The 20,028-nt window shown below is 51.4% G+C and overlaps 1 protein-coding gene across 8 annotated transcripts in view; it reads left to right on the plus strand.

Moving 5' to 3' along the window:
* Positions 1-11,520, plus strand: part of LOC122377922 (death-associated protein kinase dapk-1-like) — a 164,856-nt gene extending 153,336 nt beyond the window's left edge. For all 8 annotated transcript variants that reach the window (XM_043358524.1, XM_043358529.1, XM_043358522.1 and 5 more), the window contains 3 exons: positions 8,536-8,718; positions 8,951-9,163; positions 10,382-11,520. In XM_043358524.1, coding sequence (XP_043214459.1) covers positions 8,536-8,718; positions 8,951-9,163; positions 10,382-10,978 — 993 coding nt within the window. In that variant the 3' untranslated portion in view covers positions 10,979-11,520. The remainder of the gene's footprint in view (positions 1-8,535; positions 8,719-8,950; positions 9,164-10,381) is intronic.
* Positions 11,521-20,028: the final 8,508 nt, after the last annotated feature.

Raw genomic sequence — 20,028 nt, forward strand, 5'->3', positions numbered from 1 at the left:
TTAAAGGACGGGGTGCGTCAAAAGTGCCTCAAGGGTTCGTCTGATCGCCAAAATAAGGGTCGCAATCGATTCCTCGGGTCAATATCTAGCCGCAGCCTCGGGTTCCAGATGTGTGCAACTTACCCCTTACCCCTTAATCGGCCCTTAAAGGACGGGGCGCGTCAAAAGTGCCTCAAGGGTTCGTCTGATCGCCAAAATAAGGGTCGCAATCGATCCCCCGGGTCAATATCTAGCCGCAGCCTCGGGTTCCAGATGTGTGCAACTTACCCCTTACCCCTTAACCCTATTAGTGGCAGGGGGGTTGTTTTTTCCACCCCTCAGGTTTTTCGGGAATATCTCCGAAACCGCTGAAGCTACGATGCTGAAATTTTCTGACTTTTCCTAAAACTAAATTGGGCACATTCCCTGAAAATTTCAAGTTCATAACTTTACCAGGGGCGGCTCCAGAGCACTGGAAATTCGGGGGTCCTATTCGTGAAGCGAGTCATTTGGGCGAAGATCACGATGCTGCACCAGTTTAACGAACAGTGAATGAAAGGTATCATGTGATAACATATACAGTTATTGTGCATCCTCTTTTGACACGTTTTTGCTATAATAGGCGGATCCAGGCGTCCAAAAAGGGGGGTTATGTTTTACCTCCCAACATAGGTGCCCTGACACCGCCTATGCATGACCAATACAATTGTAGTCGTTCTCTCATAAGAAAATTGTAACATAACAAGACCATTACCACCCTTTTTAGAAACAGTACCAACAAAAACCTTATTTACTATACTTTTTGTGTACCCCCAATCTCAATTATCTGTATCCGCCTATGATTTTTGAAAATGCATATTTTTAGGATCCATGTGAATTCCTGGTTCATTCTCTATCGATCGGCAAAAGTTGCGTTAAGATTGGTTCAGAAACCTGGCCGTGATAAACAGTCTAAAATGTATCTGCAATTTGCCCGTTTTTACCCCCCTCTACCCCCCTATTGACATTTTTTAATTTTTATTTTTTAGAAATGTAGATCACGTTGAGCAAAATCGAATGCCGTTTGAATTTTGAAAATCGGCCCGTTAGATCTCGAGATATCAAGGGGGGGTCGTAAACAGCCCCCCCCCCTGCCACTAATAGGGGTAGCCATGAGCCTGCCACTAATAGGGTTAATCGGCCCTTAAAGGACGGGGCGCGTCAAAAGTGCCTCAAGGGTTCGTCTGATCGCCAAAATAAGGGTCGCAATCGATTCCCCGGGTCAATATCTAGCCGCAGCCTCGGGTTCCAGATGTGTGCAACTTACCCCTTACCCCTTAATCGGCCCTTAAAGGACGGGGCGCGTCAAAAGTGCCTCAAGGGTTCGTCTGATCGCCAAAATAAGGGTCGCAATCGATTCCTCGGGTCAATATCTAGCCGCAGCCTCGGGTTCCAGATGTGTGCAACTTAACCCTTACCCCTTAATCGGCCCTTAAAGGACGGGACGGACAAAGGAAAGAACCCTTGAGGCACTTTTGACGCGCCCCGTCCTTTAAGGGCTGATTAAGGGGTAAGGGGTAAGTTGCACACATCTGGAACCCGAGGCTGCGGCTAGATATTGACCCGAGGAATCGATTGCGACCCTTATTTTGGCGACCAGACGAACCCTTGAGGCACTTTTGACGCGCCCCGTCCTTTAAGGGCCGATTAAGGGGTAAGGGGTAAGTTGCACACATCTGAAACCCGAGGCTGCGGCTAGATATTGACCCGGGGAATCGATTGCGACCCTTATTTTGGCGATCAGACGAACCCTTGAGGCACTTTTGACGCGCCCCGTCCTTTAAGGGCCGATTAAGGCGTAAGGGATAAGTTGCACACATCTGGAACCCGAGGCTGCGGCTAGATATTGACCCGGGGAATCGATTGCGACCCTTATTTTGGCGATCAGACGAACCCTTGAGGCACTTTTGACGCGCCCCGTCCTTTAAGGGCCGATTAAGGGGTAAGGGGTAAGTTGCACACATCTGGAACCCGACGCTGCGGCTAGATATTGACCCGAGGAATCGATTGCGGCCCTTATTTTGGCGATCAGACGAACCCTTGAGGCACTTTTGACGCGCCCTGTCCTTTAAGGGCCGATTAAGGGGTAAGGGGTAAGTTGCAAACATCTAGAACCCGAGGCTGCGGCTAGATATTGACCCGGGGAATCGATTGCGACCCTTATTTTGGCGATCAGACGAACCCTTGAGGCACTTTTGACGCGCCCCGTCCTTTAAGGGCCGATTAAGGGGTAAGGGGTAAATTGCACACATCTGGAACCCGAGGCTGCGGCTAGATATTGACCCGGGGAATCGAGTGCGACCCTTATTTTGGCGATCAGACGAACCCTTGAGGCACTTTTGACGCGCCCCGTCCTTTAAGGGCCGATTAAGGGGTAAGGGGTAAGTTGCACACAACTGGAACCCGAGGCTGCGGCTAGATATTGACCCGGGGAATCGATTGCGACCCTTATTTTGGCGATCAGACGAACCCTTGAGGCACTTTTGACGCGCCCCGTGCTTTAAGGGCCGATTAATGGGTAAGGGGTAAGTCGCACACATCTGGAACCCGAGGCTGCGGCTAGATATTGACCCGAGGAATCGATTGCGACCCTTATTTTGGCGATCAGACGAACCCTTGAGGCACTTTTGACGCGCCCCGTCCTTTAAGGGCCGATTAAGGGGTAAGGGGTAAGTTGCACACATCTGGAACCCGAGGCTGCGGCTAGATATTGACCCGGGGAATCGATTGCGACCCTTATTTTGGCGATCAGACGAACCCTTGAGGCACTTTTGACGCGCCCCGTGCTTTAAGGGCCGATTAATGGGTAAGGGGTAAGTTGCACACATCTGGAACCCGAGGCTGCGGCTAGATATTGACCCGAGGAATCGATTGTGACCCTTATTTTGGCGATCAGACGAACCCTTGAGGCACTTTTGACGCGCCCCGTCCTTTAAGGGCCGATTAAGGGGTAAGGGGTAAGTTGCACACATCTGGAACCCGAGGCTGCGGCTAGATATTGACCCGGGGAATCGATTGCGACCCTTATTTTGGCGGTCAGACGAACCCTTGAGGCACTTTTGACGCGCCCCGTCCTTTAAGGGCCGATTAAGGGGTAAGGGGTAAGTTGCACACATCTGGAACCCGAGGCTGCGGCTAGATGTTGACCCGAGGAATCGATTGCGACCCTTATTTTGGCGATCAGACGAACCCTTGAGGCACTTTTGACGCGCCCCGTGCTTTAAGGGCCGATTAAGGGGTAAGGGGTAAGTTGCACACATCTGGAACCCGAGGCTGCGGCTAGATATTGACCCGAGGAATCGATTGCGACCCTTATTTTGGCGATCAGACGAACCCTTGAGGCACTTTTGACGCGCCCCGTCCTTTAAGGGCCGATTAAGGGGTAAGGGGTAAGTTGCACACATCTGGAACCCGAGGCTGCGGCTAGATATTGACCCGGGGAATCGATTGCGACCCTTATTTTGGCGATCAGACGAACCCTTGAGGCACTTTTGACGCGCCCCGTCCTTTAAGGGCCGATTAAGGGGTAAGGGGTAAGTTGCACACATCTGGAACCCAAGGCTGCGGCTAGATATTGACCCGAGGAATCGATTGCGACCCTTATTTTGGCGATCAGACGAACCCTTGAGGCACTTTTGACGCGCCCCGTCCTTTAAGGGCCGATTAAGGGGTAAGGGGTAAGTTGCACACATCTGGAACCCGAGGCTGCGGCTAGATATTGACCCGGGGAATCGATTGCGACCCTTATTTTGGCGATCAGACGAACCCTTGAGGCACTTTTGACGCGCCCCGTCCTTTAAAGGCCGATTAAGGGGTAAGGGGTAAGTTGCACACATCTGGAACCCGAGGCTGCGGCTAGATATTGACCCGGGGAATCGATTGCGACCTTTATTTTGGCGATCAGACGAACCCTTGAGGCACTTTTGACGCGCCCCGTCCTTTAAGGGCCGATTAAGGGGTAAGGGGTAAGTTGCACACATCTGGAACCCGAGGCTGCGGCTAGAGATTGACCCGAGGAATCTATTGCGGCCCTTATTTTGGCGATCAGACAAACCCTTGAGGCACTTTTTACGCGCCCTGTCCTTTAAGGGCCGATTAAGGGGTAAGGGGTAAGTTACACACATCTAGAACCCGAGGCTGCGGCTAGATATTGACCCGGGGAATCGATTGCGACCCTTATTTTGGCGATCAGACGAACCCTTGAGGCACTTTTGACGCGCCCCGTGCTTTAAGGGCCGATTAATGGGTAAGGGGTAAGTTGCACACATCTGGAACCCGAGGCTGCGGCTAGATATTGACCCGAGGAATCGATTGCGACCCTTATTTTGGCGATCAGACGAACCCTTGAGGCACTTTTGACGCGCCCCGTCCTTTAAGGGCCGATTAAGGGGTAAGGGGTAAGTTGCACACATCTGGAACCCGAGGCTGCGGCTAGATATTGACCCGGGGAATCGATTGCGACCCTTATTTTGGCGATCAGACGAACCCTTGAGGCACTTTTGACGCGCCCCGTCCTTTAAGGGCCGATTAAGGGGTAAGGGGTAAGTTGCACACATCTGGAACCCGAGGCTGCGGCTAGATATTGACCCGGGGAATTGATTGCGACCCTTATTTTGGCGATCAGACGAACCCTTGAGGCACTTTTGACGCGCCCCGTCCTTTAAGGGCCGATTAAGGGGTAAGGGGTAAGTTGCACACATCTGGAACCCGAGGCTGCGGCTAGATATTGACCCGGGGAATTGATTGCGACCCTTATTTTGGCGATCAGACGAACCCTTGAGGCACTTTTGACGCGCCCCGTCCTTTAAGGGCCGATTAAGGGGTAAGGGGTAAGTTGCACACATCTGGAACCCGAGACTGCGGCTAGATATTGACCCGGGGAATCGATTGCGACCCTTATTTTGGCGATCAGACGAACCCTTGAGGCACTTTTGACGCGCCCCGTCCTTTAAGGGCCGATTAAGGGGTAAGGGGTAAGTTGCACACATCTGGAACCCGAGGCTGCGGCTAGATATTGACCCGAGGAATCGATTGCGGCCCTTATTTTGGCGATCAGACGAACCCTTGAGGCACTTTTGACGCGCCCCGTGCTTTAAGGGCCGATTAAGGGGTAAGGGGTAAGTTGCACACATCTGGAACCCGAGACTGCGGCTAGATATTGACCCGGGGAATTGATTGCGACCCTTATTTTGGCGATCAGACGAACCCTTGAGGCACTTTTGACGCGCCCCGTCCTTTAAGGGCCGATTAAGGGGTAAGGGGTAAGTTGCACACATCTGGAACCCAAGGCTGCGGCTAGATATTGACCCGGGGAATCGATTGCGACCCTTATTTTGGCGATCAGACGAACCCTTGAGGCACTTTTGACGCGCCCCGTCCTTTAAGGGCCGATTAAGGGGTAAGGGGTAAGAGCTAGGGCCAAATAAAGGTCATATTCTTGCTCCCCGTCCCCCAATTGACCTAATATGAGTTTTTTAAGCGATTCTGAATCCGACGCTGTATTCGTTGCTGTTGCTGACGCTAACTTCACGGACATGTCTGGGAAAGCATAATTTCACGAGTTTTGCTTTTACTTCCTAAGAACACGGCTTCATTTTTTAAGCTCAAACCAAGCTCAAACCATGGTGTCATATAAGGGTGCGTTCGGAGAGCGCGGAATATTCCCCGTCATCGTGCAAATTCCCCGTGTTGCGTTCGGAGAGGGACATTCCATACCGCCAATTTCAAGGATCGCCGCTACTGCGCCAAGTTGAGTTCGTGGGATTTTGTTTGGGTTATTTGGGTTATTTGGTTATTTGGAACGCTACATCTATGGCAAGATGTAATAAGAATGAAACTCTTGAAGAAAGAACAACTAAGAAAAATCACAATTATTTTCAAAAAGTCCCATCTGTACTGTGCCCTCCCCCCCCCCCCCCCGCCCACCCCAAACACACACAACACAACACTTCAAATTATCGTTTTCATTGCTTCAGAGGACAATCACACAACTGAGTAAGCATTATCAATTGTTGGATTTGCAATATAACTGATCAGGGTAGAAACAAACGCAAGAAATATCCATTTATATTCAATAATATACTCACTCGAGCATACCGATGGGCGCCGCCATCTTGACGGGAACGACGCGTGAGATGCTTTTTAGATTCCGCGCTTTCTGCGTCCGTTCCGCGGAACTTTCCCCGGGAATCGCTCTCCGAACGGCACATTCGGCGGAAATTTCATGCCGGCGTGGAATATTCCCCGGGAATCTGCCTCTCCGAACGCACCCTAAATCTACGAAAAATTCTCCGTTTTTTCACGTGCATTGATTTTGCTTAAATGTTGTTAGGGGTCCTCTATTCGCAAAAGAAATTCGTCTAACTTTTTTGAGAAGCCCGGTATGATTCATGTTATCTATGACAGAACATATAAAGCACAAATTATGAAAAGAAGCGGATACTACACCCCTGTCAAATTAGGTACTACTATTTTATATCTCATCGATGACCTGTTGAACATGTTATAGGCGCGGAAAGGCAGCCGAGGCGCCAGAAGGCGTAATTAGCTCTCATGGTTGGATGTCAGCTCCAGGTCAGACTTGTGGCGCCTGCAGCGCCGACATGATGTAAATAGTTACCATATTTACCAACTGACTGGTAATGGGAACCACACTTACCAACCGACTGGTAAAGGGACGCTGTGACTAGTGAATTTACAGGCTGGTGACTACAGAGCCGCCATTGTTGTTACTGCTTTGACAACCGGGTGGCTAGTGTTTTGACAAGGGTGTGACTAGGACGAAAGTATATTTAGCCGGCACTCCGTCTAACTCATGTGTAATTATATGCTTTGGATGCTGGTAGCTGGTGGCATGGAGCCGAACCCTGTTGTGGCTAACGATTTTTACGACAAAACCCTGACTTATGACACATTCAGTGTAAACGGTATGCGGTAGACTGATTCATGAATAGCGCGACTTTTTAGAGATATCTGGTGTGTGTAAATCGCAGTAACGTTTTTTATCGTCTACTCATCAGAATTTTACTCGTATCATTGCCCTCCCCCCCCCCCCCTAGCGTGGTGCGGCTTATAATGCTCAACATTTCTTCAATACCTTTGCTTTTGTCGTATGATTAACACTTAAACCTGTTTGACTGCGTCCATTAGTGATCAAAATTATTGTTAATTGATGTTGTTAACTTGCGAAAGAACTTCATGCTCATTCTTTGTATCCCTGAAGGACTAGGTTCAATGGTAGCTACCTTACCTAATCATTTTTTAACTTGTGCCTAATGGCATGATATCTTGATAAAGTGTAAGTGTAGTGACTTTCAGAAAGCATTCCAAATTATCGGGACTGCCGCAAATAGGGTAAGGTGCCTAATTAGCGACCCCCTTAATTTGAACCGTCATTGCTCACGCTCTGTAGGCGCCACTGTGTTACTGGCTTGATTTTCGGAGAGATCGTTCATTTTTCTATTAAAATATAGTCATTTTCTGCCCCAATATTCACTAACTTATTTGTAGTGAGCATTTTGGCAAACCATTGCAAAAAACGCTAATAGGGAACTCTTCCCGATTAGCGACCGGGGAGGGTCGCTAATAAGTCTATGGGTTTCCCCATATTAAAAATGGCAAAAAATGTGACGCTTGAAAAGATGAAATATGATCTCAAAAAGGTAACCTATACGCAAAGCACTCAATCACTCGAACAGGAACGTTTATCCAACACATTTACGTAAGTAAAAACTGATCACGTGATGCACCGAAGGCGAAAAGAAGGCGGAAACCCAAATTTTGCGGGCTATCTTGTATGATATTCGAGGTGCGCGCTGAATTCGGCACCCCTGCAGTCGGTGACGACATTTGGCATCCCCTGCCACACATTGCAAGCCTCAGCAACACCTCATTTTCATTTCTCTCTTTTCCCCTTTCTTTCCCTTCTTGAGCTATTTGCGACCATGTCAGGCGCAAATAGGAAATATGAGTTGCGACACATTTTTAACCGCCATGAGCTGTGCACAGTTGAGCGATTCACTATGGGGAAACGGCAATCAATTAAAAAAGGAATGTCGATTAAGAATAAAAAAGGTGCATCATCCTAATGTGCATCGCTTTTCGTCAGAGAGGGCCCAAACACACACATTGTGGATAAGAAACTCGTCATTTTTATTTAAACTCACCTGAAACGTCCCACCAGAAACATCGACGACCGGAAAATAATTTAATTTGATAACCAAAGTATGGCTGACCTTTTGACGATGTTTTTACCCCGTTTTCTCCTGCCAGTTTTTCTGTAGGGAGGTAGGTCGCAAATCGGAAAGGGTCGCTAATTAGGCACCTTACCCTATTGTTATTATTCAAACACCCAGAAACCACACGCGGCCTGTTACACAATCACAATGTCTCGCCTTTAAAAGGTAGCCCCTAGACATGTAGAAAATGTGTGATATTCCCGCTGGTGAGTACGCTTCAATCAACATCGTCAGACCTGAACCCTCTCCAGCTCTCACCAGCCAAATATGCATGTTCCAGTGTGACAACGACGGTGAGATTGAGTACGAGTTCCCTTGCTACAACTACGTGGAGACGCTGGACGGCCTGTGGGACCCGCCGCCGCCGCCACCGGCCGCCCCCGAGCTCTGCTACGGCGGTCTGAGGCTGCGCACCCCGCCAGGCACCGAGTGCCTCATGGGATCCTTCTTCTCACGCATTCAGGTACGTTCTATTTTTATAGATACTACTGTCGTACGAAGATAGCAGCTGCTCACACGGGTTTCTTCACCCTCGGGTACGCAATTTATAAACCCCGTTCCCATGGACATTTTATGGAACATAAATACTCGTAGAACCAGTTCTGTGGTCCACGTCAATCTTCCTCTAGCCGACGTTTTCTCATGGCGTGTTGAGGTCGGCTATGACAGCTCTCCTCGTCCCCCGCCCCCTCCAGGTGCAGCTGCGTCACTTTGCCCAGGAGTACCCGTCGCGCGACACGGACCTGTACCAATGGTCGGAGGGCTCAAAGTTCTGTACGGACCGGCTGGAGAGCCTGCTGACCATGCCTCCCGGTGGTGACGAGCTGGAGCTGAAGGTGCGAGGTCCGACCGACAGTCGCGCCGCCTGCTTCTACCTGCTGGAGGACCTGCTGGCAGCGCTCGACCAGGTGGGTGGGGTAACTGGGGGGGGGGACTCTGGGTGCAACCTTCAGGGAAGGGATGTGTGATGCTGTTTACCGTGACGCATTGTGAAAGTGGTACGATGAAGCGTTGCGATAAGTGTATGAAGTCATCAGAATGACGTATAGGATCCTTGTCGTTCGAGTGGAGTAGAACTGCTCGCGGATATGCAACTCTATTCTAAAGAGCAGTCAATTGACGTGTTAGGACGGATAAGGCGATAGGTTGATGAAAACAAATCTGATGTTGTGGGTGGAACTGTTTGCGTCACGATGGAGGGAATTGGGTGTCGGTCTCCTATTACCTTATCGAATGCTATCAGTACATATCATTTCATCGTTTGACGTCAGCCTAAATAGGTACCGAGGCGGAATTGCGGTCCAGTATGCAAATGGAAATGCTGGTAGGTAGTCGACGTATTGGTAAAAATAATATTCTGCTCCGAAAATTAAAGCTTGCCGAGAGCAGAAGAAACGTTCCGGTTACGTTTGAGCCTGTCAGTTTTTCACTGATGCCTGCTGGCGTGATTTTGTAGGCATTTTGCGTATTTACATGCCCTTTATAATCCCTAGCTGCACTCGTAGGCCGAGCGTGTCGGTCAATCCACTCCCCGCCACACTACATGCGCCTCTTCTCGATAACTACGCGTCATTTCTCCGTAACTACCCGCGATGTGGTCGAGCCTCGGCATTACGGCCGCGCTCGACCGGCGTGTGGCGAGCAGTGAACGCTGAATTAGCCTCCATCACGGGTGCCGACTGCTGCTCGGCACGGTATCATCATTAGGCCGCGTTATCCGACCACAGAGCAGCCACAGAACACGTGGCTCGCGCCGGCAGAGTCCCCCAGCTCCCCGGAGCGGCCCCGTGCACCACAATCCTCCGCGAGCCCCTCAGTGTCGGTTAATGTGGTTCACCAGGATGTCTGAGCGGCAATGCAATGCAAACGTCAATGCAATGCGGCATGCGGCAATGCGACAATGCGGTAACGCCAGGCGCGGAGCGTGTTAACGATGCAGTGAGCTCGTGCTGATCGACAACTGCGCTACCTTCTACGGCCCTCTATGTAACAAGCAGCCGTAAGTTGCATGATGTATCAGCAGTCAGCAGGTCGATGTTCTAGAATTGACGATTGTCCGCCTCCCGGCTGGGTAACTTATCCAGTAGTATCGTTCCCCTGAGGTGACTCCCGTCTCCTTCGTCCAGGTGTTCACCGAGATGTCTCCGGGCCTGCCGATCGAGCGGCACTACCTGTCGCCGACCAGCCTGCGCCTGCACCGCAGCTCGCCGGTGGTACAGCCGCCCGAGCGTCTGGCCGCCGCGCTGCTGGCTGACGGGCCGCACAGCCAGCTGCCGCCGGACACGCTGGCCGACCTGCTGTGTTTCGGCGCTGAGCAGCTGCTGAGCGCCCTCACCTGGCTGCCAGAGCTGCCGGTGGCCGTGGCGCCGGTGGCCGCGCGCCGCCGCCTCTGCGCTGCGCTCGACCCGGCCGACCCGCTCGGTAAGGACTGGTGTCTGCTGGCCGTTCAGCTGGGGCTGACCGAGCGGCTGGCGCGACTCGACGCCGGAGATAACCCGGCCGTCAGCCGGACGGCGCGCGTGCTCGACGAGTGTGTGGCTGCTGGAGTGACCCTGGGTCGGCTGTACTCGGCGCTCGGTGAGCTCGGGAGAGCTGATGTCGCCGACCAGCTGGCGCGCGCGTGTCCGCTGTACCGGCCGCGCTCGGCCTCCGGCGGAGACGACAAGGCCGCGCTGAGGACCTCCTCAGGATCGGCCACCAGCTCCTCTAACGTCAGCCGGTAAACGGCAGTCTAGGGTCGCGTCGGTCGCGTCGGTCTCGACACACTCCGGCACCGAGCGGGGGCGGGCGGGGATTCAGCAGACGGCAGGCAGCTTCTGAAGCCGGCGTGGGGTCCTGCGGGGGCTGAGGCGTCACGAAGGACGGGGTACCGTGCGGGGGACGATGAGCTGTGACGATTAAAGGCGGTTTTCGTGATCAGACTATTTAGCGGCGGATATTCGTTTTGTGTGCTTTCTTTGTGTGCTCGTGTCCATGTGGGGTTCATGCACATGGCGTGAATGCGGTCCGCAGAAGTGGCCAGAACTTAATGTGCCCTTGCTCCCGACTGAATGCGTTCTCGGTGTCTCTTGGAGTCACATTAAGTTTGGTTTATTTTGTAATGTGCGTTTGTGTAAGCGTCGTCGTTTTAGCACGAATAATTGCACTCGGAACTTGTGTTATTCTGATATATTTAATGCCGCTGAGGTATCGTCGGCCTTTTGTCGCAAGTCATTTATTTAAAGATGTGTGTATAAGTGGTTAAATAAAGTGACCTAGAGTGAAATTTGTTTTTCCACTGGAATCTGCCAATGTACTGATCGCAGCAATGCAAAGACTATAGAATACATACCAACTGCGGTCCATCAGTCTCCCACTCAGCCCGGTCCCACCACCAGCCGTGTCGGTCTGACAGACGTCGGTCTGCCGTGCTGACCGCGGGGCGGGCCGCCGATGGGGCCGTGAGTCGAGCCGAGCAGAGCGGCGCTGGCTACCGTCAGCAGAGGGACACAATACACCAGGCACGCCACCGGGGCCGGCCGGCGGGGCCGCGGATATGGTCCATCAGCCCGCGGGTTGGCCGGTAGCGCTCCGAGAGCGGCTCTGTTCCCCGGCCGGCACCGCCCTCCGACCGCGGCTCTGTTCCCGTCCAGCCGACCGACGACAGTCCCTGCCGCTGCCAAAGGAGAGAGACGATAGAGATACGTTCCCCCATGGCACTTGAGGATTTCGGACAATGATTGGTAAAGAGTGCATTCAAGCTGAGCCAATATCTCTCAGATGTCTGGCTCCATTACAACCGTTCCGCGCTCCATGCCCTAAATGTGACAAGGAGCTCGGAAAGCTAACTAGCTTTGTTCCCTGCTTTTTTACTTCCTTCTCTCCATTGTTAGAATGAATAAAAATGACACCAAAAGGCTGTATAACTATTAACTGCTACCCCGCACATATTTTCAATTACAGCGTACTGTTTTAGCTAAAGTTATCAAGCAAATGAAAAGACTAGAATAATCGAAATAAATGGCGTTCCAGCAGAGGCTTGGCTTCAATTATTTCCGAACGTTTCAGCCAAAGTGATTTCTAGAGAAAACCAAAATATAAGCGTTTATGCCTATTCAGTTAGAGTAGTGTTTCCAGTGTACCTATGGTTGGGACTGGTAACGCGGCGCCGGTGCCGGGCAGAGAAGCCCGGCGGTGCAGCAGGTGTCCAGGTACTGGCTCGGCGGCACAGCAGGCGTCCAGGGGCGCGGTCACCGGCTGGCGGTGGCCGGTCGGCGCGGCGACCAGTACAGAGTCAGACACAGAGGCTGCCGTGCGGATCGGTCAGAAATCGACACAGACACAGACACGGGCTGCTGTTCGTCCAGGGTTTGCCGAGCCGGACGAACCTGGCATCCACGGTGTCATTGTAACCGGTGACAGTTCTATTGTACCGACTTTAGATGGCAGAAGGGGTTGACGGCGAACTGCAGGAATGCTGTACGTTGGTTAGTACAGTCAATATGCCTACTTATAATCTCCTCTCAGAAGAATATTTCAAAAGATATAGGTAAATGTATAACGAATGTTTTTTTTTTTTATTAACCAGGGAATGTAAGATGCCTATGCAATTTATTTACGTACTTAATATTGAACTATGAGCAACTAGAAGGTATGTTGTCGAGTCAAAGGTGAGCCGTTCAAAATAAGATAACATTTAGTAACGTGGTTTTGTTCTTGCTCCCGCAAACCCATTCAAGTTTCCTACACTTATCCGCGCTACATGCATGTCCGTCACCTTCAGTACAGCTTTTACAACTTACAAGATGCCTCATGGCAGGCGACATTGCATACACGTGCCACGTCACGTTTATTTGCTCAACTTGCTCAAATACCAGTAAAACGCCTTTTGAGGCGATAAACGAGCGAGCGCACGAAAGAGTCGTGCAGTGCAGAAGAGCGAAGTGTAGCCTCCAACTATCTTGTGTGGAGCACCATTTTAACCGGTTCCTAAAGGCTAAAGGTGTACCAAATTTGAGCGAATTCGGCCCAGACGTTCTCGAGGGAAGCGGCCGCTGCGCGTTGCTGGTAGTCAGCTATTAAACTAAAGCGACAATACTCTGCAAAAACATGAAAACTTCGAATATCTGATACATTTTATGTCTTGGATGGATCACGGACGAACAGATAGCAAAGGCACGAATCACGCTTATTTACCTACACATTTGAATCATTACATAAAGACTCATTATATAAAGGAGGCCTGCTGCCTATCTGATAACTCGTGCCGAGTGCTCAGATTTTTGTGTGTGCATCCATACTTTTCCGAAAGAATATTCGCTGCAAGCCTGCAAGATGCGTTTTCCGATGTATGTATGTGGGAGGAAACCAAACTTACATAACCATCGCAAAGTCAGGGTTGAAGGACATGACGTGCTTGCGATAGCCCATTCTCTGAATTCCTCTCAAGCATTTGCGGGATGGATAATTCAAGCTAATCCTAACCGAAGCAAATTCCTCTAAAGCTGAATCCATGACTTTGCAGGGAAGGGATCCCAGAGGAAAGTTGAAGCCAATCGGAATGAGCTTCGTGATAATTTGCCATGGTTTCGTGATATCTGTAGACTAGATTTGTGGAAGCTCACGGTTTACCTGACTCAGTTCTCCGACGATGGCTCATGGTTCGTGCGGTCGGGCCTGCGCAGTACGCAGTAGGTACGCATGGCAGCCGGCCAGTTACAGCTTAATGGGGGGTGGGAGACGCGCCACTCGCGGCCCGCCTCTGTTGTCACCGTCGTCCCCTCTCACTGACTGACGTCTGTCCTCTCGTCTCCTCCCTCGCCCTCCCCGCCCTCGCCCCCTCCCCACGGACTGCCGCTCCCCCAACCCACCTCCGACCCAGCTGGTCTTCACACTCCAGAGGGGCCACTAAACTTTATTAGGGGACCCTAATACCGATTCCGTCTAGTGCCGGGGTCAAACGTTAAGCGAGATGGAATCAAGGTCAGACGGTCTGGGGTCAAAGGTCATACGGGACAGAGTCAACACTTATACCGGACGGAGTCAACGTTAGATGAGATGGAGTCAAATGACAAAGGGAACAGGGTCAAAGGTCAGGTCGCAAAGGTCAGACGGGAGATGAGCTTGATATCAGTCAGAACGGAGTCAAAGATAAGTCTGGCTGGGGTCAAAGGTCGGACGAGACGGGTGAAGGGTCAGACAGTACGGATCCAAGAGCAGACGGGAATGAGTCAAAGTTGAGACTGCACGGGTTCGAAGGTCAGACTATAAATAATTCAAACAAAGCGTGTGGCATGAATAACACCAGTGTGTCATATCCCTTATTTGCCACTGAGAATAAGCACCTTATCCACTGGTATCTACCCAGGTTCCTGTACCAGCCATGGAACACTATAGCTAGTCATGCAGGCCCGCAATGGTGGCTGCGCCGACGGGCCTTCATAGCCGGCGGAGCGCGGGGCGCGGGAGGTCAGGGGATGGACGACGCCGTCCACGTGTCATGAGCTGCCCCGAAATGGCGCCAGACGCTCCGAGGTGGCGCGACGAGGCAGGGCCTCGTCTAAGGAATTTTCACTGGGGGGGCCAGAGACTGAAGGAGCCAAACCTAGGGTACCCCCAAATCCTGTTTTCTCAACGGATTTAGACCACTTATTTTTCATCACAGCCCTGACACCATTAATATTTTTTTTTTTTTTTGAAAACAAAAAAAAGTAGTAGGCCATCCGACTCATGCTTGTATATTAGTTTATAGCCTCCTCACATTGCCCCATCAGACAATAATAATCACACTTCTCGTTGTTGAACGTGTGTTTGAGTGGCAGTGCCTTGTCTAAAGAATTTGCATGCCGAGCCTTATGTCGAGGGCCTATTTTTTTTTTTTGCGAACCACATAGGTTTCTGATGGGCCCCTCTGAGCGCTCGATGCCGATCTCTGAGGGCTAAAGCCAGCTTCTGGACCTACGTCGGCAGCGGCGTATTTAGAAAATCGCGAAGGGGGGGGCCAAGGGTTTGGAGGGCGCCACCTCACCTCAGGAGGGCGCCATACGGTCGCGAGATAAAAATCCGCTCAGCGGGGGGGGGGGGTGGTGGTGGTGGAGGCGTTGTTTTTACCACGCCACCAGTTTTTTTTTTTTGCTAGGTTATGCTGCATTGATTTGGCATCGTGTGTATTTTGTTTTTACTCCAGGCCAAAAATGGTCAAGTCACCCGCTCAGCTTAAGTGACAATGACAAGTGACAACTTTTTTTAAGTTAGATCACTTGACATGACCTGATGACCTTGCTTTTAGCGACTATGGTTTGCATTTTTAGAGCACGTGTAAGAGCGATGTACCAAAAGGTGACCCCACCCGCTCACCCACTTCCCTCTCTCCCCCAGGAAAAAACGGAAGCTCGTAGCGTAGTGGCACCTTTTTCGGATCCTTTTTAACCGCATGTCTGAAGAAACCTCCTGGCGCGGGTTCATCTCACACGTGACAAAAAGGTTGCAAGTTATTGGCATAGGTACTAAGTTCCTAGTAAAGAAGAGTTTTTGAAATGCTGCGCCGAAGGCGCGCGAAATTTTTGAAAACAACCTTTTCCTCCGCTTTTTAGGCACATCTTTTGCGTGCTCACTGTTCAAAGCTCTTCCCGCTCTTTAACCAAATTTGAAGGTGTAAAAAATACCTAAGGTTTGGTTGGGCCGGTGCCACACAAGCTGTATAGAAAGCTTCGCCCATGGGTGACGATGTAGAAAAGTTTATTGGCGGTGGCATACACACCAGATCACCATATCGGATTGATACCGAAGCGCGAGGTGCGTAAACACAAGCGCACAACGAGAAGGCGGTTACAACAGAAAGAGAAACCATAACAGGGCTGTTCCTCATGAGATCGATTAGCCTTCTCGGGCTTCTCATCCAAATTACCTCGACCAGCCCTCATGACCTTCTCACAGATGCATACAATGTTGAGCACCTTCAATCACCGAAACTTGGACGCCAATGGGTAGAAGGGCGCCAATAGGTAAGAAGGCTCCGATCAACAATCAACAGGAGGGTGCCCCCATGGGTGAGAGGGCGGCAAGGAACAGGAGAGCACCAATAAATAGGAAGGTGGCGATCAACAAGAGGTCGCCAATGGGTAGGAGGGCGGTCATCAACAGGAAGTCGCCAATGAGTGGAAGGGTGACGATTAATAGGAGGGTGGCAATGGTGAGGAGGGCGCCTTTGCCCAAGAGGATGACATTGAACAGGAGGGCGTCTGTGAGGAGGGCGCCGATTTAACAGGAAGGTGCCAGTGGATAGGAGGGCGGCGATCAGCAGGAGGGCGCCAGTGGTTAGGAGGGCGGCGATCAACACGAGGGCGCCAATAGGTAGAAGGGCCCCGATTAGCATTCAACAGGAGGGATAAGGAAACCAATAGGTAGGAGGGCGCCAATGGCTAGAAGGGCGGCACTCAACAAGAGGGTGCCAAAAGGGAGGAGGGCGGCCATCAAAATTTCACATGAGGGCGCAATAGATAGGAGGGCGCCAATAATTATGAGGGCGCCGACCAGCAGAAGGGTAGCAATGTGTAGCAGGGTGGCGACCTACAGGAGGGCGCCTTCGGGTGAGAGGGCGCCTATTTACAGGAGAGCACCAATAGGTAGGAGTACACCGATCAAATGAGGGCACCAGTGGGCAGGAAGGCAGCGATCCTATAGGCTTACGTATCCAGTCGCGATTGTTTTTCGATTCGATTCTATCACAATTGCATTCGCGATTGGAGGGCGCCTTCGGCGCCCTCCAATCGCAAAGGGCGCCTTCGGCGCCCAAGGGGGGGGGGGCATGGCCCAGTGGCCCCCCCCCCTGCCTACGCCCCTGTACGTCGGCCTCTATGGTAGCCCACACCGGTTTTATATGATCCATACCAGGCTTTAAGGGTCAATCTTAGTGGAGACCGTATTTTCCCACTAGGGCCCTCTCAGACCAGTGTAATGCCTGTGTATCAACTTGGAGACTGATGGCTTCTCAGGTGGATTCTCCGTAATCGCCGTGGATCTTCGACAGAGGCTATACCTAAACTAAACAAAAATGAAGATAGTAGTGCTTTGAGGCCCGTTGGGACCATAAGCGGCTGGCATTTGCCCTCCAGGACTCCATGCCGACTTTTTTAGATAATCCAGCTGTCAGAGTTCCCGTCCCCACAGACAGACCACAAATCTGGCATCTGCGCCTACGTACGACCACCCAAAACGGGAGCCTGCTTCATTACGATTAGGAGCTACTCTAGCCGCACACCGGTGACTGTCCAGCCAGAAGTTGGACGCCGCATAGCGAGGTCGACGATAGGCAAAAGCAAGAGATTGACGCCCCGAGGACAGAAACAACAGATTGATACCTAAAGGAGAGATTTTTGCCGGTAGAGCCTTGGACTCCGCGTGGTGAGGGCACGCGTCCCGGTTATAACAGTCCGGGTTCGAAGCGCGACACCGCTCGATCTTTATGAGCCTCCTGGCGAGTATGGTTACGGTTGGTGGCAGGCCGTAGCCATTCGAAGTCAGTGAGGGGACCGGCCGTGCGCGGCTATGTGCATACGTTAAACTTTGGGCTCTAAATTCTGCCATAGATCACGAATTGCGCGATCGGAGGGTAGAGGGCAGGGCCAACGCAAAGCTCTGCTTAGCGGGGGCTCTGTACTTGTGAATCCTTCCATTCAAAAGGTTCAGACTAAATTAATGAAAAAAGAATATCCGGGACACGGAGTTGGGCGCCTGAAAAGACGAAATGTAACGTATTGCTGAGCGAAAAAATGGTTCAGGTAAACAAAATAAACACATAACAGCCCTAGGTAATGGGGTATTTCAATGTGCTCACATTGCATCGTTTCGTTAACGCATTTGTTTTTATGTGCACTGACGCCTCGAAATAAAAATTCGTTTCCCTCTTGGCTATTGCCGGCCCCCCCCCCAGTAGTGACTTTTTGCCCTGACTGGGGGGGCCAGGTCGATGACTGCGGGGGTTTGGCCCCCCCCCCCCCCCCCAGTTAACATGTTAGACGAGGCCTTGCGACGAGGTCCGATGTGGCGCGAGTCCGGTCATTTGGCTCGCGCCCCGCCCGGACCGCGCGACGCACCAGCCGTCACCACTGTCGCGAGCGGCGCGAGTTGTAGCCGCCGCTGACAGGCCGCCGTCGCCGTCGCGTCGACGACGACGGCTGGCGCCGGGCCACGCCGGCGACGTGTCCGACACAAACGTCGGGCGGCGGCACAATAACACCCAGTGGGGAGCCGCGACATTTGGGCTGCAGGCGACAGGAGCGGCCGCAGGGGACTCGACGGGGGGAGGCGGGCGAGGCCTGGCACACTTACAGATGACTTTTGGCATTCTGCGTCCATTACTATCGCTCCTAGTCTTGAGGGAAACATTCACGTTTACCTAAAAAGGTAAAAAAGGAAAGAGTTAGATAACAATTTTCTAAGCTATCGAGTAAATAAATATGCGTTTGATTTACATAAAAGTTAAACGCAAATGAGCACTTAAAATCAACAATACAGTGGTCGATGAGGGACAGCCACATTTCGTAATATCTCGCTCACTCTTTGCTAGGCTTGTAGGTATGCACTGCAGAGCACGTACTCTAATCTAAGAGTATTTTACTCTGCTTTCTCTTTATTATATAACTACCAGTCGGATAGGCTAGCCATTTTTAAAATATCACACCATGACAGGCTAAAGCGGCTTTCTCATGACCTTCCGTTTTCTGCGCAGTACCGCAGGTGACACTGACCAATGAGTTGTTTCGGAGACAAGCCTCATCACTGATGACGTCACTAACGTCACTGGTACTGTCATTACTCATTAGTCGCCTCCCACCGCTGATCTTTACCTATGCTAACGTAACGATGACGCGGCGAAAGAAAATAACGACGCATATTTTTCATATGTCAACCCGTGTGATGACGCTGGGCCTCGTGACGTAGGCCCCAGTTTTCACGTGAAATTAACTCGACGCTGGGATCGGAAATAAGGCATACCGGGTGATCATTAATGAATGATACAAAAACGAACTCAGCTCACGGATAAGCGGGTGCATATATTGATGCAAATTGCACATAAAACGATTCAGCACATCTGGACTGGACATTTAATATTCTGAGCACAAAGCTGCTGTTTTGTGCATAGGTGCACTACAGAAACTGCTCGAAAAGACCGCCCGTTTGAACCACGCACGCCTCCGCGTGTGGCGGACAATTTTCCGGAGCCTTTCTGGACTCATACTTCTGACAGTGTCCTCCACAACCTCCTCTAACTGCTCGATCGTCCCTGGCTTAGCTTTGTAGCCCTTACTGGAGATGCTAGACCAGATGCTGAAATCGAGGCAAGAGAGGTCAGGGCTATATGGAGGCCAAGGGTGCTCACTATTGCGGCTGATTACCCGGTCTCCGAACTTCGCGTGGAGGAAGTTCATCACCGGCTTTGTGACATGCGGAGGTGCTTTATCCTGTTGGAACCAGTACTGACACGCCGTAATAGCTGGCCATACCTTCCCGCACGTGAGCACCAGGGTTCGACGTAAAGAACGCTTCGACCCTGTCGACTTTCTCCTTGGCTACGGGCCCTCTCCCGGTGGGGGTCTGAGGCCTCAAAGAGGTTGTCTGCTTAAATCGCATAAGCCTTATGAATGCCAACTATGAAGGCACCTTTCTGGGACAGAAAGAGTAAAACTCCTTCCTAAAAGCCCTCCGGGTGCTCAGAACTGACTTAAGCCCCTCATGTTTCAGAACGAACCCTTTCGCCTGATCCTGCGAAAACGAACCTGTTGATCTGAAGTGC

This window comes from Amphibalanus amphitrite, unplaced genomic scaffold, assembly GCF_019059575.1.
Source record: "Amphibalanus amphitrite isolate SeventyFive unplaced genomic scaffold, NRLGWU_Aamphi_draft 000052F_arrow, whole genome shotgun sequence".
Lineage (NCBI taxonomy): Eukaryota > Metazoa > Arthropoda > Thecostraca > Balanomorpha > Balanidae > Amphibalanus > Amphibalanus amphitrite.